This window comes from Caretta caretta, chromosome 13 (genome assembly GCF_965140235.1).
Source record: "Caretta caretta isolate rCarCar2 chromosome 13, rCarCar1.hap1, whole genome shotgun sequence".
NCBI classification, from domain to species: domain Eukaryota; kingdom Metazoa; phylum Chordata; order Testudines; family Cheloniidae; genus Caretta; species Caretta caretta.
In genome coordinates this window covers 25,261,321-25,281,066 of record NC_134218.1, presented here as the reverse complement: position 1 = coordinate 25,281,066, position 19,746 = coordinate 25,261,321, and the positions used below count along the sequence as shown (strand labels likewise).

Below are 19,746 nucleotides of genomic sequence, written 5' to 3'. Positions count from 1 at the left end.
TGTTTTGATCCAGGAACTGAGCTGCATCCTTGTAGCTGGATATTCTCCTTCCTCACTCCTAGAGCAAATCTTCAGTTTAAAGGGATAAAAGAGTGCACCGTCCAGTCTTATCTTTTACATTCTTCTTGCAGCTATCACAAATACATCTTCAAACCTTGGGAAACGAGATAAAATAAAATCCCAAGCCCTGCAGTGGCACTAATTTGCCAACACCTGGCTGAATTGCCTTGCTGCAAGCGCCACTTGTTCTGCAAAGAACCAGGTGCGTTGCTGTTGCATATAAAAGATACACAGCTAGTTAACATACAAAAACCACCTGCTGGCACACAAGACTATGCACTATTGTTTAGAAGCTTTTATGTTAGTGAAGTTGTTGTTACACTCTGCAAATAGGTTCCAGAATCCAGCTGTTCATCGATTTTTTTTTCTTTTTTTTAAAGGCCGGAAGATACTGTTGTGATCATCTGGCCTGACTTCCTGCATGGCATAGTCCAGAGAGCCTCACTGAATTATTTTTACATTAAGCCCCCACCTTCTGTTTGAGCTCTATAGCATATTTTTTAGATGTAACATGGTGTAAGTGCCGGGATCTGAACCCAGAGCTCCTATAGTAAAGTTGGCTCAGAGTGGCAAGACTATATTGTTAACTGAGATTGTTCAAATCCACTATAGGAAGAAAGTCGGTGTGAGAGTTCCGTGTAATAAGATAAATATATCTATTTATGTCTGTGTATACAGTTTGTTACTATAAAGAGCATCCTCTACTGAAAGATGGAAAGGAGTCCTTTCCAAAGAGGAAGATGTTCACGATGTGGTAGGTTCAATGAAGTTGTAATTGTTATGTAGTGCAAACGTCCTCCTGAGTCCAGCTCTGAACAGCTGTGACCTGACGAGCATTCTAAGGGAATATGAAGCAACCCCCATAACCAAGTGTGAAAACAGGTAGCCTTGTCCTGTCTTCGCTTTCTCAGGTGCCCCGTCCCTGAATTGATGTTCCCTAACATCAGCACAATTTCCAGGTCATCGTTATCTGTTGGATGCCCTGACAGTGGCTATCTTTTCCGTTCTTAGGCCTGGTTTATACTAGCAAATTTCTCTGGCATGGCGGTGTTGGAAAAAATCACCCCCCTAATTTATATAGCCATGCCAGGATACTCCCTTGGTAGATAGACATGGTTATACTGGCAGAAAAATCCTTTTGCTGGACTAGCTTTTTCAGGTCTGCTCTGTGCTAGAAAGCTTTACCAGTAAACATGCCTTATTCTGGCATATCTCTGCATGTGTCCACACTCAGTTTTGAGTCCTGTCAATAAAACCCTTCCTCTCGGTGGCTGAAAACCACCTCCCCGAATGACGTATCCCATATGTTTTACCGGTACAGTGCCAGTGTTGATGCTGTGTTACCTCACCCATTCAGGGAACTGGTTTAAGCTATACAAGCAAAATAATTCTTTTGCTGGTACAAGCGTTATCGACACTAGGTTTTTTTGTTTGCTGGTATTACTACACCAGTATAGCTATACTGGCAAACCGTTTGTAAGGTAGACAAGGCCTTAGTTAACAGAGCGTCATGTTGATAAAATGTTGCCCCGACCCTTATCTGTTTCACACACACTTCTGCTCTGCGGAATCCGTGCTTTCTAGATTATGACCTGTTGCAGATCTCTGTTCCCTTCCACTGTTCCTGCTCTTTATTATTTTATCTTCGCATTTCCATTGCAACTTTCATTTGAATAGGAACATTCTTTAATTACACTAATTAGTTTACCCTCCCCGTACTCCTGGCCTATTATTATCTCCATTTTATAGATGAGATCTGACTGGCATGCAGCCTTTGGCTAATATCACCCTCCCTATCTGTCATCCTCTCTGAAATTCTTAAACTAAGTAAGTCTGATCTTGCTGGACCAGTCAGAAAACTTGATAGTGTCACTGACATACAGGCCTCTCTCCCAGGACCAATGTTCCCTCTAATTTTTTACATCCATTTGCGGAATGAATTTTGTTATGTGCACCAATATGGAGGTGATGTGTGGCAGGGGTGGGATCGAGGGGTTCGGAGTGTGGGGGCGGGGCTCAGGGTTGGGGCAGAGGGTTAGGCTCCGGCTGGGGGTGTGGGCTCTGGGGTGGGGCCGGGGATAAGGGGTTTGGGGTGCCGGCTGTCCCAGGGCTACAGTGGGGAGAGAGGACTCCCCCCAGCCCTCTCTCACTGCAGCAGCCCAGGGCCATGGCCAGGCCCAGGGGAGAGATGCCTCTCCCCGGCCGCGGCAGCTCCGGGGCTGGGGCCGGGGGAGAGGCACCTCTCCCCGTCTGCGCGGCCCTTGATAGCCTGCTATGCATCCATGCAGCTTAGAGGAAATGTAGCCCAGGACGAGGGACCCTTTGTAGAGCCCGGTTTAAGTCCGGCACCGTAGCAAAGCTCAGTCTTTCTAACCATTCAATTAAAAGAATCAAGCTGTTTAAAAAGAATTGTCCCTAATGCCAGGAAAAGCCGTGTCCTCTCCTGGTCTGACAGCAGGGCCTTGGGTACCATGTACTGAGCAATGGTTGAGGGAAAGCCATGACTTTCATGCTGTTGTCTATCATGTGAGCGCCTGCTGGGGGAGAGTGGGACTGGTGGTGCTATGAGCCACCCATAGTTAGTGTTCTCACGCTGTTTGTCCGACTGACTCCTGCTGGGACTTGTGTTCCAACTCCTTGAGGTCGTACCACCCAGGCTCTAACTGGCCTCCACGCCTGCTGGTTGGATTCCAGGTTTATGACACCTGCCCAGAGGGGGTGATGGATGGCAGAGCGGAAATGGAGGTCATGAGAAGCACCAAAGGGAATGCCGCCGGGGAGGTCAGCGTCCATCTTGTCGCCAACGAGAACACAGTGCAGAACGCACACCTGCCTGCGACTGCCTTCATCATCCCAGGTATGTGTTCCAGGCGCCGGCAGTTGAGTATTTATCAGTGGTACTTTAGACAGCCTCCATCACCACAGTATTGGAGTGCCTCACGATCGTGAATGTGTTCATCCTCACAGCGCTCCTGTGAGGCAGGGCAGTGCCATTATCCCCCATTTCACAGAAAGGCAGCTGTTGCACAGAGAGACTAAGTGACGTGCCCAAAGCCACTCAGGAAGTCTGTGGCGGAGTTGGGACTTGAACTCAGGTCTCCCAAGACCTAGACTAGTGCCGTAACTATGGAACTATCCTTCCTTTCTCCAAATAGCTTGGGATGCTTCCTCCATTCATGGAGTCACCACCTCCTGCTCCTCTGGGATGGATCTCTTACCACTTGAGCCTCGAGAGCACCTCCATTAGACAGCAGCAGTAGGCTGTTAAATTCTATGTAGACCAGCCATGGAAGGGGAAGGCAACTTACAATAATAGGCTTGTAAACTGTAGGAAATATTTGCATAGCAGATTCTCCTCCATGGGACACGCAGCAGGGCTTGGGGCGGGGATGGCGTTCTGGGCATGCTTGTGCTGTAAGTGTTAGTCTTGTTTAAGATCTTGTGTTGATCCATCCAATGGATACACCGCAAGCCAGGGAAGCTGAGGGCATGCCTGTCTCCTCGTCTTAGGGTGCTGGCAGGGTAACAGCAGCTGGGGTTCACTGTCAGGGCTATCCCGGGGAGATCAGAGCCCTTGGATATGGGTGCACATAACTCTACAGCCCAGTTATCTAGGCCATATCCTTCCCCACAGCCCGTTCGCACGCTCTCTCCCTCCCCTTTAACTCTCACTCCCATCCCATCTTTCTTTCACTTCCTCCCCCACATCTCCCTCCTTCCTGTACCCAGTTGTGCAGCATAAGCCCTGAGCGAGATCCCTGCTAGGAAGGGTTTTGAGGTGCTTTCTTAGGTTTTCTCTGTCTCCTGGCCAACGGGGTGACTTGTGCCTCCTTGGAGATGTTCCTGGCCGTTGGAGAGCTGGTGGTTCTCCCAGGACTCCTGCATCAAAGTGGTTCCCAGCACAGTTCCCAGGGGAAAAGTGGATGTTAACTAGCACCTTGAGGGGGATGATCCAGCATGGTTCGCACGTGCTGCTAACACCCACCAGCCAGTCAGTACGATCGGCTGCTCGCCTCATCCTTGTCAATGTACATCCTGGGCGTAGGTAGTAGCCCGATGCCTGATTTGCAGTAGTTTGGAGTGGAGCAGAAAGACCGGGCAAGGGTTTCCAGTAGGAAGCTGGCATGGAGCCTGTTGAGGGGTTTGAAGGTGAGGACCAGGAGCCAGGACGGGGTGCAGAGCAGTGGGGCTTCGACTTAGCAGCTGGGCCATTGCATTCGGGGCCAACTTCAGTTGCTGGGCTGAATTTGAAGCCCAAGCTTTGCCTGCACAAAATGGAGGGGCAGGGAAGAGCTGCCTGGAAGCCCTGGTGGACATTAGAGCAGCTGAAGGCTTGCTCTAACTCACCCCAGTGAAGGAGAGACGCAGGAGAGCTCTGCTCTACCATACAAATATATTTTACAAACATCTGAGAAATAAGAGGAAGACCAAGGATGCAGTAGGCCCATTACTCAATGAGGGAGGGAAACGCGATGACAGAAAATACCGCAATGGCCAAAGCGTTCGATGCCTTTTTTGTTTGTTTTTCACCAAAACGGTTAGCTGTGATCGCACGATGAACATCGGGGTAGGATCTGGCGTTAAAATAGGGAAAGAGCAAGTTAAGAATTACTTGGACAAGTTAGATGTCTTCAAGTCAGCAGGGCCTGACAAAATACATCCTGGAATGCTTAAGGAACTGGCTGAAGAGATCTCTGAGCCATTCGCAGTTATCTTTGAGAACTCGTGGAGGATGGGAGAGATCCCAGAGGACTGGAAAAGGGCAAATATATTCCTATCTGTAAAGAGGGAAATAAGGACAACCCAAGGAATTGTAGACCAGTCAGCTTAACTTCAATACCCAGTAAGATAATGGAGCAAAGAATCAAACAATCAATTTGTAAGTACCTGGAAGATAATAAGGTGATAATAACTAACAGTCAACGTAGATTTGTCAAGAACAAATCATGACAAATCAACATAACATCCTTCTTTGACAGGGTAACAAGCCTTGTGGATAGAGGAGAAGCTGTAGATGTGATATATCTTGTCTTTAGTAAGGCTTTTGATACTGTCTCTCACATGATCTTCTCATAAACAGACTAGGGAAACATAGCCTAAACCAGAGGTGGGCAAACTACGGCCCGCGGGCCACATCCGGCCCGAGGGACCCTCTTGCCTGGCCCTTGAGCTCCTGGCTGGGGAGGCTAGCCCCTCCCTTGCTGTCCCCCCTCCCCCGCGGCCGTGCGGGCAGCAGGGCTGCAAGCTCCGGCCGCTCTGAGCGGCATGGTGTGGTGGTGGCGTGCACGTGTGCGTGGCAGTGAGGGGGTTGGGTAGGAGGTCCCGGGGGGCAGTCAGGGACAGGGAGCAGTTGGATGAGGCGGAGGTTCTGGGACGGGGCAGTCGGGGAACAGAGGGATTGGATAGGGTGTGAGAGTCCAGGGGGGCCTGTCGGGGGGCAGCGGGGTGGATAGGGGCTGGGGGGCACTCAGGGGACAGGGAGCAGGGGGGATTGGATAGGCATGGGAGTCCCGGGGGGGCTGTCAGGGGGCGGGGGTGTGGATAGGGGTCGGGGCAGTCAAGGGACAGGGAGCATGGTGGGTTGGATACGGGGTGGGATCCCGGGGGGGTGGTGGTTTGGGGCGGGGGGTCCCGGGAGGGGGCAGTCAGGGGATAAGGAGCAGGGAGAGTTGGATGGGTCAGGGGTTCTGAGGGGGGCAGTCGGGGGGTGGAAAGTGGGAGCGGGTGGATAGGGGGTGGGGGCCAGGCTGTTTCGGGGGCACAGCCTTCTCTACCCGGCCCTCCATACAATTTCACACCCAGATGTGGCCCTCGGGCCAAAAAGTTTGCCCACCCCTGGCCTAGACAAACCTGCTATAAGGTGGGTCCACAACTGGTTGGAAAACCATACTCAGAGAGTAGATATCAATGGTTCACAGTCCATATTGAGTGAGGTCCCTCCAGGATCTGTTCTGGGTCCAGTTCTGTTCAATATTTTCATAAATTATTTGGATAATGGCATAGGGAGTACACTTATAAAGTTTGTGGATCATACCAAGCTGCAGGCACTTTGAAAGACAGAATTAGAATTCAAAATGATCTTGACAAACTGGAGAAATGGTCTGAAATAAATACGATGAAATTCAATAAGGACAAATGCAAGGTACTCCACATAGGAAAGAACAATCAGTTGCACTTATACAAAATGATGTAAGAAAAAAAAAAGCTAAATATGAGTCAACAGTGTAACACTGTTGCAAAGAAAGCAAACATTATTCTGGGATGTATTATCAAGAGTGTTGGAAGTAAGATACTAGAAGTAATTTTTCCACTCTACTCAGCACTGGTGTCCAGTTCTGGATGACACACTTAAGGAAAAAGGTAGACAAATTGAAAAAAAAGCCTATAGGAGAGCAACAAAAATGATTAAAGGTCTAGAAAACATGACCTCCCATGAAAAAATGGGGTTTCTTTATTCTGGAGGAAGGAAGACTGAGGGGAGACATGATAACAGTCTTCAAGTATGTAAAAAGTTGTTATAAAGAAAAGGGTGATAAATTATGCTCTTTATCCACTGAGGACAGCACAAGAAATAATGGGCTTAAATTGCAGGAAAGGAGATTTAGGTTAGACATTAGGAAAACTTCCTGACTTTCAGGGTAGTTAAGCAGTAGAACAAATTGCCAAGGGAGATTGTGGAATCGCTGTCATTGGAGGTTTTTAAGAGCAGGTTAGACAAGCACCTGTCACGGATGGTCTAGATAATACTTAGTTCTGCCTCAGTGCAGGGGCCTGGACTAGATGACCTTTCCAGGTCCCTTCGGTCCTACATTTCTATGATTCTGTGGCCCGCAGCACGCTACCTCCATCCCCTTTTGCTGGAGGTGGCTGCATCACTTCTGCCAGCTTTACACCTGCACGTGTTACCCTGCGCAGGAGGGATTCTCCACTGGCCGCCTCCAGCCTGAATACGGTCGCTTTCCACCATCTGAGCAATGCAGAGCAGCTGGGGCAGATCAGGGAATCTGGGTGGCTTCCATTGCAGCAGTCCTGCCATGAAGGAACCAAAACCTGGGTTGCTGTGACCACACCTTTGTCTGTGTGGAGCAGCTGCTGTTTTGTCATTAGCTTGGGATGTAATTTGCTGTTCCCAACCATTGCGGCTCTGCAGCAGTTCAGGCGCAGGCCTGTGCCCAGTGTGCTCCCTAGCCCAGGGAGTCAGACACCCTTCCGGGAGCGCAGCTGCAGCTTGGCCCTTAGGGGGGTGCTGAGCAGACTCAGAGGGCTGGAAGGGACAGAGACCCAGTGCTCATCCAGCTGGTTCTAACTGGTGTAGATGAAGTTTAAAATGTCCTGGGCCTGATTCTCATTTGCACTGGGGCCCTTTACACTGTGCTGGCCTTACAGGTGTAGCTGTAACTGGCACCCGCATTAAGGTCCAGAGTGGGCATGAGTGTAAAGGAGAATCAGGCCCTGTTATTCCTGTAGTTATTCCTAACTGGAACCCAATGAACACTTCAGTGCTCAGCCCCTCGCTTCCCTTCTTCCACCTGGCCCTCAGTCCTCTTCTCTGCTCTTCTCCCATTGCAGCTCCTGCCCTGTATCCCTCCAGAATCCAATGGGGGGCTGCAGAGGTGGCATGCAGCTCCCTTCCCCCTGTTGAGATGTGTTGAGCTCAGAATTGGGGCTTGATTCTGCAGGACACAGAATGAGTAGCTGTTGCTGTAAGGCAGGTCAGACCCAGCGGATTGACACCTTTCAAGGAAACCCCTGGTACAAACCTAAGAGTCGGGTGTGCGAACAGAGTGAGCGCAGACTGTGTGCCTGGCATCCCTCACCCCCTTGTGCTGTATTTGGCTGCTGTCTTGCCCCGCGCCTGCTGCATGTATATCAAGTGTTTGTCCCTCTTTACCTTTTCACCCTTCTCCAGCAAATGCCACCACCATCAACCTCCCCGCCAGCACCTTAGAGATCCAGCGATTTCCCCGGGAGCCGCAGAGAAGCGCAGGCGTCGAGAGACTGGAGAGGGGGGCAGGGAACGAGCCGATCACAGCGACCGTCATCCCCCAGATCAGCGGGGTGCAGACCTGCAATACTGTCCGGGTGCTGGAGTGGAAAGATGGGGTGGCCACTCTGCCTGGCAGCAACTTAAGGGTAAGTGGGGGGAAGCCAGACCTCTGTACACTAGCACCCTTAACCCCGGCTGGGCGCACCAATGGAGAATTATGAACTGGCAGGTTATGCAGCTGCTTTTCTAGGAGGGCAATAAGAGCATCTCCTTGGGCTCCTGCCCTCCAGGTTCATCCTTAGGGTTTTATCTTCTGAGCCTGTTCCTCATTAGCTGAGAATGAGAGGGGACCCTTTAAATCGCTGGCCAGCCTTTGGATGGAGGATGCTGCAGGTGTGCCCACAAACAGGTAACTGCACACGCTGAAGGAGCAGACGTCACTGGCTCTGTATGGTCCAGTGGCCTTTCAGAGCACAGCTGTGGCCCCTGTGCGTGTACGCTTTTGCAGGCCAAACCATGGCACCCACCACTGAAATGTTGGCCTAAGTATGTCCTGTCAGGACGATCTTTAGAGGTGGTTTGGCTGGTGTTTATGCTAAGCACCTACTGGGGCTGGCTTGGTAGCTCAGTGCTAGTGATCCACGCACAACACACAGCTGCGGTGACTAGACTGTTACAGTAACCGGTGTACCCCGTCCCCTCCACTACCTCAGCCAGCCTCCTCCGGGCCGTCCCAGCCTCCGGACAGCACTCTGCCCCTCCCTGCTGTGTCAGCCACCAGGCCAAACCCTGCCGTCTCCATGGCAGTGAAAAGCTTTCCCTGAGGTTGAATAGCAGGTCAGTGAAAGGGCTGGGTGGAGACCCCACAGCTCCCATACCCCCATCCAGTTCTTTGCCCCTCTCTCACCTGGTAGGGCTGACCTGGCATGTCCAGCACCAGGGGAAGGGTTGACCTTCATGGGAGAGATGGGTCACCAATGTTATGTCTGAGTCCATTAGTCCTTCATGCCTTATGTTTTTGTGGTGGCCGCCATCTTGGCTGACACACTGGGGTTTGAACTAGGAACCTTCACATCTAAAAATCACAAGCTGCTACAACTTGAGCTAAGGCTTCCTAGCTGGGGCTGTCCCAGACTCCCGTCCCTTGTGGGTGGGCCCAAAGGGGGACCTGTGGCACACTCCCCAGTGGATTATGCGTTTATCTTTCTTCTCTCTTGTGTGTGCGCATTAATAACCCAGTTTCGGATAAATGAATATGGGACGCTGAAAGTGGTGAGTGCGGATAAGATCCCCCCTGTGGAGCCTCTAAAGGAGGGTCATGCGGAGAGAGATGGGGAGTTGGAGGTGGCGCCCACCAGCAGGGACAATCCAGCTGCTGCTCAGGGTAAGGATGCTAGCTTGGCACGATTTTGGCTCTAGGCACCCTGCTAGGCACCATGACTTGGAGAGTGCTGGGAAGAGACAGCACTTCCTCTTACTGTGGCTTGGTAGGTGGGCCCAGGGCTGAGGAGCTTTTGAGGGAGTCCCACTTGCTTACACTGGCTCTGTTTGGCTCTGATGTCTTTAAACATGGGGAAGCGGTATTTGTGTCAGTGGTGATGTTAATATCTCTGTCACACTGGGCCATGGGGAGGGTGGGTTTCTGCTGGTGGCTCTCCTCTGAAGTCATCTCAGACCCTAAAGGGAGGGTGGGGGTGAGCTAAGTCACAGTGGGCTCCAGAGCTCTGCCTTCCCAACCCCTCCAGAAAGATCCCCACTTCTGCCCCTATAGACGGGTGTTTGGCTTTCCCTCATGGGAAATCCAGAAGGCTCCTTTATCCGCTTGTCGTTGGTGTCTTCTGGAGGGCCAGTAGCCCAACAGACCTGTTGCCCTGTCCCAAAACCCCAGTGGCTGGCTGGAACCATTGCATCATTTTCAGGCAGAGATTCCATGGGGCTTTCTCCCTCTCTGTACCGCGTTATCTTCTTGCTAAGGAGTGAGACGGTCCATCCTGTCCAAGCCCAGCCTAGCAATCAGCTGCACACTGGCTCTGGGAACCTGCTGACTACAGGGCCTGCTTCCAAAGTGCTTCCCTCAGTCCTGCCCCGGGGTAGGTCTGCAAGAGAGCTTCAGCCTCCCCAGGGCATGTGTGTGGTGCCACGCCCACCCTCGAACTGCGTGGGAGGCAGGTGTCTTCTGATCTGTACTGTTCTCCTTCCCCGGCGGCTCTCTCCCGTTGGAGTTCACTTCCCTTTCACTCTCTCCTGACGCAGACGTGCCCGAGCAGCCCAAGCTGCCGACAGCAGAGGGTATGTGTCACTGCGATACCTGCGGCCGGAGACATGTGTCGGAGGGGGCCCGGGAGGGCAGGGGATTCTGCAGCGAACACTGTCATCGGCAGTTCAAGGAAAGGTAAAGGAGATGCCACTTCGGGTTGGGGAAGAAGAACCTTAGGGAGAAATGCTCTGAGCCAAACCCTGTCTTTCTCAGACCAGCCTTTGTTCTCTAGAAGAGAAGGGGATATGGGGTGTCTCTCCGTGGGCTGGGAGACCCCTCTCTTGTTCCTGTGGGCAGGTTATTCTATAAGCAAACGCGCAGGATGCCCCTGAGTTTGTTGAAGTCAGGGTGGGTTTTGCTATTGATTTCAGTGGAGCCAAGCTTTCACTCAGATTGTTTATGGTCTCAGTGCAGGAGTGGGCTGCGCCTGGCACTATGAGAAGCTTCCCCAGGGAAAGGCGTCCTCACCTTGGTCCCCGCAGGACACGTTTTCCCTCATCTGATTTCCCAGCTCACAGATGAGGGCAGGCCACCACATGTAGATCTGGATCTCCAGTGCCCCGTCATTCTGGGTTACTTGGATCAAGGCATTTGGTCCACACCGTTACAAAGATCAGTTTATTTGGATCTGGATTCAGATTTGGATTTCAGACACCCCAAAGTTCGAGGATACTTGGATGCAGGATTTTGGTTCAGGCTTATCTCTTAATTTTGACCTCATGAAGACACATGTTCTTGGCAGATTGCTCATTTTAATCATGAGGAACCGTGTGTGTGTGTGTGTGTGTGTGCGCGCGTGTGTGTATGTATGTGTGTGCATGCATATATGTTTGTGCCTGTGTGTACGTGTGTGTTTTGGCACTGGAGGAGGAATTGGTTGCTTCTCAGACTGGTGTTGGCCGCACAACCTCCCTCCCTGCCAGGCCCCTTCAAACCAAGTTTGCTGACATCCCAATGTGCAGCGTGGCTCTTCTCTGCTGATGGGCCTTACAATCCCTTCTCCCCTGCAGGTCTGTCATAGTGGAGAACTCTGCCGGCAGCACTAATGCCACCGAAATCCTCAAGCCGGTGAAAAAACGGAAAAGAAAGGATTACCAGAGCCCTTCGGAGGAGGAGGAGTATGAATCAGAGCAAATGGTAGGGGAGAGGGACGGCACAGAAGGGACAAGATCACACACAAATACTTGTCAGTGGAGAGGCTAGGGTGCCCTGCCATTGTGTGTGTGTGTGTGTGTTTGTGTCCCCTTTTTTTATTTATAATTGTCAGTGTTATATCAATTATACGTCCAAGTATTAATCAGAAACTGACAACTTAACTCCAAAGAGCGGAAAGAGAGAGGAAGAAATAGACATTCAAAGGGACCGACCCTTGAATACTGTGGATGTCTTGGGCCAGATTTTTAGAGGACTCTGCGCCTGGGTGGACGTTGGGTGCTGAGCACTCTTGAAAACCAAGCCACGATTGTGGATGCTGAACACTTCAACCCCCAGCCCTGAGCTCCGTGAGAACCCTGGCCTCGTGAGCATGAAACACCAAGAAACTACCCTTAAAAGACAGAGCACATCTGCCTCTGTGACCCAGATGCTGTGTTCTGGGGCCTAAAGCACCAACTGGCCGAAAAAATAAGATGGCACTGCCCACAATAAATCCATCTTTAGTGAGGTCCTTTCAAATCCACTCCCAAATCCCGCTCCAACTGCTTCGGTCTACTCACAAGCCAGATCTTTTTGGCTGTCCATTTGTTGGATTTGGGTACCCAAAAATTCAAGGCTGGTGAGTGACTGACATCAGTTCTCTGTACTCTCATGGTTAGGAGGAGAAGCAGGAAGAGAGAAAGAACTCGGGGGGAGACCCCACCATCAGCAACACGGAGAGCGAAGAGTGGAGCATGAACCAGCATGGTAAGGGGTTTGGCAGAGCAGTCTCTAGTCACTGCTTCCCAGGCAGCAGCAGCTACAGGTGGGTAAAAGACAGCTGCAGTGACCTGCTCACCATCCAGGTGACAACATCCTGGCGGGGGGGCACTCCTGTAGCTCATGATGCCACCGGAGGCCCCCTGATGAAATGATGTTACCTTGTATTGCATGGATGATTAGCCATAGGAACTGTCAGATTGGTTCAGATCCGCCTAGTCCCGTGTCTAGTCTCTGAATACATCTACTGATAGCATTAAGATTTGGTTTCCTATAGTCCCTTTCCCACCAGAGAGCTCCCCAAGTGAAGAGAGGATGGATGGCCCAGGGCTTAGGGTGCTGGGTCAGTGGTTAGGTAGACCTGGGTTCAATCTCTGCTTTACCATAGACTTCCTATGACCTTGGGCAAGTCACTTAGTTTCTCTGTGCCTTGGTTCCCCCTCTGTGCAATGGGTCTAGTAGCACTTGCCTTCCTCCCAGGGGTCTTTAATGGGTTAAAAATTGTGACCGGAGCCAGATAAACATCTCAGATAGGCACATGCCAGTACAAATGCAGCAGCTCACACTCAGCTTTGCGAATTGGTTAGCCCCTGAGCCAATGGAGCTGGCCTGTCTCTGGCTGCTTTGGGGACTCCCTCTTGTTGTTTTTATAGCTGTTTCTGAACCTTTGGTTGGATTAAAAGGAATGGGTCTTATTGCCTGACCCTGGGCCCCTCACTATAGGCAGTGGCACCATGTAAAGGGATAGAAAGAAGACTGGCCTGGGTCTGGTCTGCATGGGAGATGGCTTTCCATCTCCCCCCTCCAGCTGAACAGACGGACAGACAGGGCTTTGGCCCAGTGTTACGCCTGGAGGGCGGTGCCTGCCGTCACTGGGGATGGGAGAAGGTCACTGAGAGCAGGATACAGCCCTTTTCGTCAAGGTGCGTCATTCACTGGGCAGGCCCACCTCTGCCTTCCCCCGTCTCCGAACGCAGGTGAAAGCGGTTGGAGGCTGGTGAAGGACCCTGCGCGATGCACTCTGGGGTGAGGTGGGGGGAGCTGGCCTGCCTTTCCTCTTGCCTGGACCATCTCAAGGGTCGGTTCCTATGCAAACTAACCAGATCTTCAGCCGCATCTCTGACTGGCATGTGTGTGCGTTTTTGCCGAGCTCAGGTTCCAGTGAGGAGAAGAAAGAAGGCTGGTCCTGGGCGTCCTACCTGGAGGAGCAGAAAGCCATTGCTGCCCCTTTAAATCTGTTCCAGGGCGTGAGTTGGGATTTTCTTTCCTGATGCCTCCTCTTCTCCTGGCTTTTCTTTTGTCTCTTCTTGTCCCCTCTCCATCTCGTTCCTGTTTTCCTAGCTTTGAGCAATGCCCAATCCTCTGCCGCTCTCCAGCTTTGCTCTAGCCCTCCTCTTTGTGACCTTTGCCCCCCACTCGAAGTCTGTTTGCTCAGCAAGTGCCCTAAAGAGTGATGGCCCTGGCAATGCCCTTCTCCTCCTTCCCCTTGATTCTGCCCCACCCCGACCTTCACCATCTGCCCGCTGGCTGGGAAAACGTGAGTCTAATTCACTCTACAAACCGCTCTTTCCTGCCCTTGTCTGGGCAAGAGATGAGCCCATAGCTCCAGTTGCAAACACCCCTATACTTAGGGGAGGCTCATCTCCAGGCTGGGCAATAGGGAGTGCTCAGGGGAGCATGCATGGCAAGCTGTACTGTTGTGTTTCCTGTCCTGTCGGCAGTGAGAGAAATAAAACCACAGAAAACAGAGAATAGCTTTAAAAAACAAAAAAACCCCATTGGTTAACCCCAGGACTCCGTCCCCCAATGGGCTGTGATGGGTGATTAGAGCATGTCTATTTCTCTCTTGTTTTCAGTACCAGTCAGTCGCGCAGCACAAGAACGGCTTCAAGGTGGGGATGAAGCTGGAGGGGATTGATCCCCAGCACCCTTCGATGTACTTCATCCTGACTGTGGCTGAGGTAAGACATGGGACTGATAGGGACCTCCTGGCTCGTCAAGTCCAGTCTCCTGCTATTGCAGGGAACCTGGTCATATGATCTTGACGATAAACATATCGAGCTCCAACTTGACACTAGTTGCGTGGTTTGCCCCCATTCCTCCTACTGGGAGGCTGTTCCAGAACCTCCCTCCTCTGATGGTCTTCAGCATGACATTGCCATTCCATGTCCTCCTGTGCAGCCACAGCTACAGGCCGACAGCTCCTGCCCGCCTTTCGCAGCTCCTCCGCTGCCCTTTCCCCACGCGTGCTCACAGCCGTGTTGTGGGTGGGGTTTCCAGGAGAGAAGGAAATGCTGTGCTCTCTGGCTCAGCAGACCACTCGTGGGTCACACAGTTAGGCCATCTGTTCAAACCCAGAGCTGGCTGGCAGTCACCCAGACCATCGCCTGGCCAAGCTGCTGGTTGTGAAATGCACTGGTGGTTTGGTGGTGTAGCTCAAGTGAGTTGGGGGTGTCAGTCGGGTTGGTAGAGGATGGGTGGCCACGTCGCAGAATCACCATCTCAGTTGGCGGCCATATTAGCACGGTCGTCAGAGGAACCCAGGAGTGAGTAGACCATGGAGACGGAAGTACCCTATGGTCCCTTGATTTAATCACTCTTGGACAGTCTGAGCCACGTTGGTGGGGCAGTGAGGAGCTTGTTCTTCCACTGTCCGATCTGCACCCATTCTGTGGATAAACAGAGGCCTTCAGTCTCTAGGCTGTCAGGCCAGACCCTTCCATCTGTACTGCATTTGTGTCAGGTGCACAGTCCGTGACCTACAGCACTCATGGGCCAGCAGCTGAAGTCTACTCAGTCCTTCTTCAAGGTGAGAAATTCCACAAAGCAGCTGTTTTGTTTATTTCTTGCTGCTGGCATATTTTTGCCAGGGCAACAACCTCTTGTAAAACGCTTGGGAGAAGGAGAGGGGGGAATTTGCCACTGTGAGATCTTTATAACCCTGGATCCACACCAGTGCTGACTGCGTCACCGTTTCACCCTGTGCCCCGACAAGAAAGGCTGGTGGTAAAGTCGGAATCTTTCTGTCGCTGTTGCTGAGAGTAGAAGTACTGGGGCCAGTGGCTTAGTGCCTGCCCTGTTCCTATGTTAAACGCACAGATCTCCCAGACTTCAAATGCATTTCCTGATTCCTGACACCAGCATGTCAATATGGCTCTCCAGCCTTCTCAGCAAGCTAGCAAAGAGGTAAGTGATGGGGCTTGTGCGTGGGCTGCCAGACAGACGTCTTAGGCACATGTTGCTTGAAGGGAGGTAGAGCACACCCGGGGCAGTGCAACTGGGGGCGCTCTCATCCTTCAGTTCCCTTCCCCTCCTCCCTGCAGGTGTGTGGTTATCGGATGCGTCTGCACTTTGACGGCTACTCTGAATGCCATGATTTCTGGCTGAACGCCGACTCCCCCAACATTCATCCTGCTGGCTGGTCTGAGGAGACGGGGCACAAACTGCAGCCCCCCAAAGGTAAGAGGTCGGTGACCTCAGGACTGTGGACGCTGCTCCAGATGGGGCTTCCCCTTGTGTGCTGGCTGTCAGGATGCGTGGGAGCCTGTGGGACCTCTGAGAGCAGGAGAGGGCTGGTTATGTCTTCCTCAGTGCTCAAACCGAGGATGGAGACCTGTAGGGAGAAGAGGAGACAGTGGTGCTACAGGGGGAGGAGTCAGATTCTCCCATGTGGGAGGGCATGGCACTGCATGGCACAGTATGTTAATGTAGGTGTCTGTCGCCTCTGGAGGTCTGGGTTCAAATCCTGCTCAGATGTTGAGACTTTTAGTCCCGGGTGTCATGGTCCCAGCCAGGAGCATGGTGGGCAGCACTGAAAAGCAGATGTGTAGGGCCTGACCCAGTGAGGGGCCAAGCACACAGACCAACGGGAGCGAAGAGTACTGCAGCATTCCCCATTCTGCCTGTGCCACAACCACTACGCCGCCAGGCAGGGCCGTCCTTACCCATATGCCAACCACGCAGCTGCGTAGGGCACCAGGAAATTTCCTGGTGCCCTGCGCAGCTGCGTGCTGCTCCAGCCCCTGCCTGGCTCTTCTCCAGGCCCCTGCTCCGCCCCAGCCCCACCCCCACTCCCCACAGTTCTGCAGCAAGGTTGGGTCTGCACTCACTGGTGGCGGGAAGTGCAGTGACCCGGCCCCAGTCCGCGCCGCCGGTGAGTGCTGGGGGGTGGTTCCCCCTTACCCCCCAAGCCAGCCGCCTCCCCACAGGGGGGCTGCGTAGGGCCCCAGAACAGCTAGGGACGGCCCTGCTGCCATGTGCACCCATTCGGGAGTGATGAGGGCTGCAGGGTGGTAGAAGGGTAGATGCTGGGCAGGAGGCAGTGGGTGGATGTTGGCTCCCCCGTCTGACGCCTAGGCAGTGCTTTGAAGTACAGCATAGAGGTACCACGCCTGTCCTTGCAGGTCCCGCTGGCCTGTGGAGGAGCTGCTGCTCTCTCTGTACATTTGCTTCTGTCTTTTCTTTTCCTGAGGGTGTTTAGGTTACAAGGAGGAGGAGTTCAGCTGGATGAACTATCTGAGGATAACGAAGGCTCAGGCTGCTCCCAGGCACCTCTTTGTGACCCCAAACAATGTGAGTGGCAGATCCTTCCAAGCAAACTCCTCTACGTTCACATGCATTTTCCCCCAAAGGGGATCTCCCCACCAGTTTTGCTTTGGCTGCTTGCCCCCAATCCCTTCCCAATCCCAATAGTAATGCTGCTTCTGAAATGGGGGTGACCCACAGAGAACAGGACCGACCTGTTCATGCACCGTGCACACAAAGAACAGTGTAAATTAGTGGCTGTGTCACCGCATCACCAATGTTGGGGGTTGTTCAGATAAGGGAGGTTTGTTCGGACCCATCTCTAATACAGCCTGTGTCTACACTTAAGGTGCCATGTGGAGTACAGGCACGACACACGCCGCAGTGAAAGGCTCCAGCAGTGGGGAAAGGCTCTGGCAGGGTGGAGGCAGCAGGATAGACATGGGAGGCACTGCCTGGGTGTGTGGAGAACTGTGTAGGGTTTATACCAGGGGGTTCAGGCATGTAGCGCGCTTACTCCACTCTACTCACCTAATCCGTCCGTCACTGCCTACACTGCTACTTATGCCCGCGCTAGCCGGACGTGCAGTGCCCATACTCTACCTGCCGCCATAAATGTAGATATAGCCACAGACAGAGCTGGTCAAAAATATTTGTTTAAAAATATTTCCAGGAAAACTTTTTTCTTTTTTTAAAAAAATTTCTAGATTTTTTTTTTTAAACCAATAAAAGGTCAGTTTTTCACCTGTATCCTTTCTTTCTCTCTCTTTCTTCCATGTTCTCTCCTTTTTTCAGAAGCAAAATGGAATGGAACAGGGAGAGAAAGGGGAGGGGGGTGGGTGATACCTGGAATATTTGTACAAAGAACCCTGAATAAAATATCCTTTTTGCTGACATTTTCAAAAATTTTCGAGGGGAAAAAAAAAAAGGCCTTATCAGCTCTTAAAGAATAAATAATAATAATCCATCGTTGTCTCTCTGATAAAATCAATACCAACAAATGATGTGTGATTATCGCAACAATTTCTCATTCAGCTTTGTCAGTGCAGTATTTATAACACTGTGTTTTATGTAAATGTTATATCTGAGAAGACTGGACCAGGTGGGCGTGATGAGAGGGGAGTGCAGGAATTGTGAACAAGTTGGGAGGGGAGCGCAGGTGTCGGAGGTTTAGGATGAGAATACTGCCACTGTCTTTCCTCATGTCAACCCCTAGTAATAAAGATTGTTGCTAGAGATTGGAAAGCAATAGTGGAAACAAGTGACTTATTACAGACCCTAATTCTTAGGGAAGCTGTTCTTGTCTGGGACTGCAGCATCTAGCAGGGGCCTGGCAGTCTTGATTCATCTGTATCTTCCCAGATCTGTGAGCAACTTGCCTTGGTACCTAAGCCACGTCATGTAAATTCCCTGTGCCTCAGTTTCCTTACCTGTGCCTGCTTCCCAGGGGAGCTGTGAGGCTAAATTCACTAATGTTAAAAGCACTTTGAGCCCCTCAGATGAAGGGCACAGTGTTACTGCTCAAGCGTTCCATATGGTGTCGGCCAGCAGCTGCTCAGGGCATGGTGGGGAAGGGCTGGGGACATAGCCGTAAGAGCAAACCGATTGGTGCCCAGACACACCTACCCTGTTTCTCTCCTTTCCCCAGAACACCGTTCCCACGGGATTCCAGGTGGGCACGAAACTAGAAGCTGTGGACCGCATGAACCCTTCCTTGATATGCGTTGCCACGGTGACGGACGTGGTGGACAATCGTTTTCTGGTGCACTTTGACAACTGGGATGATACTTATGACTACTGGTAAGAACACGGGCATGACCTTCCAGCACTGCCTCACTGTGCTGCCTCCTGCAGTGACTGATCCTGGATGTTTCCCAGGATGTGGATAATGCACTTGGCCAATTGTCTGGTACTGTCCCGAGGAAGTGAACTTCTTCCTGCAAGCATGAGGAAATGTCAAACCCTAAAGGGACCAAGCAGGCCTAAGTGTTATCGTTCCCCACCGCAGTCCCTTCTAGTCCATGATTCTATGTCTTATTAAAATAACTCTAAAGACAGGCCTGAACCAAACCCTGGTTCTGAGCCCACCTGAACTTTGAGAAAGTTCAGACCTTGAGCCAAAGTTTGCAGCTGAGCTCAGGCCCATTGTGGATTAATTCTGCACAGTTAAACTCTGCTACAAATGCAGAATCTCGAAGTCCAACATCATAACCAGCAATCTCTGACCCTCTCACCACACCCCCGTCCTGTCACCTGGAGAGCAGCATCATCACAGAAACTTGATGGAATGATGAATATCTGTGGGACACAGTAATACCAGGGTTCAAAATGCATAGGAATGTGCAAAATATATAGGAATGACAGAGTCGGTTGCGCTGGTGGGGGAGTGCCACTGTATGTGAAAGAAAGCACAGAGTTCAATATAGTAAAAATCTTAAATGATTCAAATGGTCCCATAGAATCTCTATGAATAGAAATTCATGAGTATAGCAGTAGAAATCACTGACCAATGCACTGTGACTGAAATGCTCAGGGAGATTAGAGAGGCTACAAAACCAGAAAACCCAATAATAATGGGGGATGTCAACTATCTCATATTGATTGGATACATGTCCCCTCAGGATGGGATGCAGAGAGAAAATTTCTAGGCACCATAAATGACTGCTTCTTGGAGCAGCTAGTCCTGGAACCCACAAGGGGAGAGGCAATTCTTGATTTAGTCCTAAGTGGTGCACATGTTCTGGTCCAAGAGGTGAATGTAGCTGAACCGCTCGGTAATAGTGACTGTAATGTAATTACATTTAACATCCTTGACAGGGGCAAAATACCAAAGAAACCAACCACAGTAGCATTTAACTTGAAAAAGGGGGAACTACACAAAAAGGAGGAAGCTAGTTAAATGAAAATTAAAAGAAATAATCATGAGTGAAATGCCTGCAAGCAGCATGAAATTATTTAAAAACACCATACTAGAGGCTCAAACTAAATGTATGCCCAAATTAAA

The 19,746-nt window shown here is 51.3% G+C and overlaps 1 protein-coding gene across 2 annotated transcripts in view; it reads left to right on the top strand.

Moving 5' to 3' along the window:
- L3MBTL1 (L3MBTL histone methyl-lysine binding protein 1) overlaps positions 1 to 19,746 on the top strand; it is a 63,761-nt gene that overhangs the window by 11,599 nt on the left and 32,416 nt on the right. The window contains exons 3-13 of one of the 2 annotated variants that reach the window (XM_048820152.2): positions 2,755 to 2,917; positions 7,970 to 8,193; positions 9,287 to 9,431; positions 10,301 to 10,439; positions 11,315 to 11,441; positions 12,119 to 12,206; positions 13,374 to 13,465; positions 14,075 to 14,179; positions 15,542 to 15,677; positions 16,699 to 16,790; positions 18,391 to 18,542. In XM_048820152.2, the coding sequence (XP_048676109.1) occupies positions 2,782 to 2,917; positions 7,970 to 8,193; positions 9,287 to 9,431; positions 10,301 to 10,439; positions 11,315 to 11,441; positions 12,119 to 12,206; positions 13,374 to 13,465; positions 14,075 to 14,179; positions 15,542 to 15,677; positions 16,699 to 16,790; positions 18,391 to 18,542 (1,436 nt within the window). In that variant the 5' untranslated portion in view covers positions 2,755 to 2,781. Of the gene's footprint in view, positions 1 to 2,754; positions 2,918 to 7,969; positions 8,194 to 9,286; positions 9,432 to 10,300; positions 10,440 to 11,314; positions 11,442 to 12,118; positions 12,207 to 13,373; positions 13,466 to 14,074; positions 14,180 to 15,541; positions 15,678 to 16,689; positions 16,791 to 18,390; positions 18,543 to 19,746 lie in introns of both variants that reach the window. The other variant, XM_048820151.2, reaches the window with a different exon arrangement.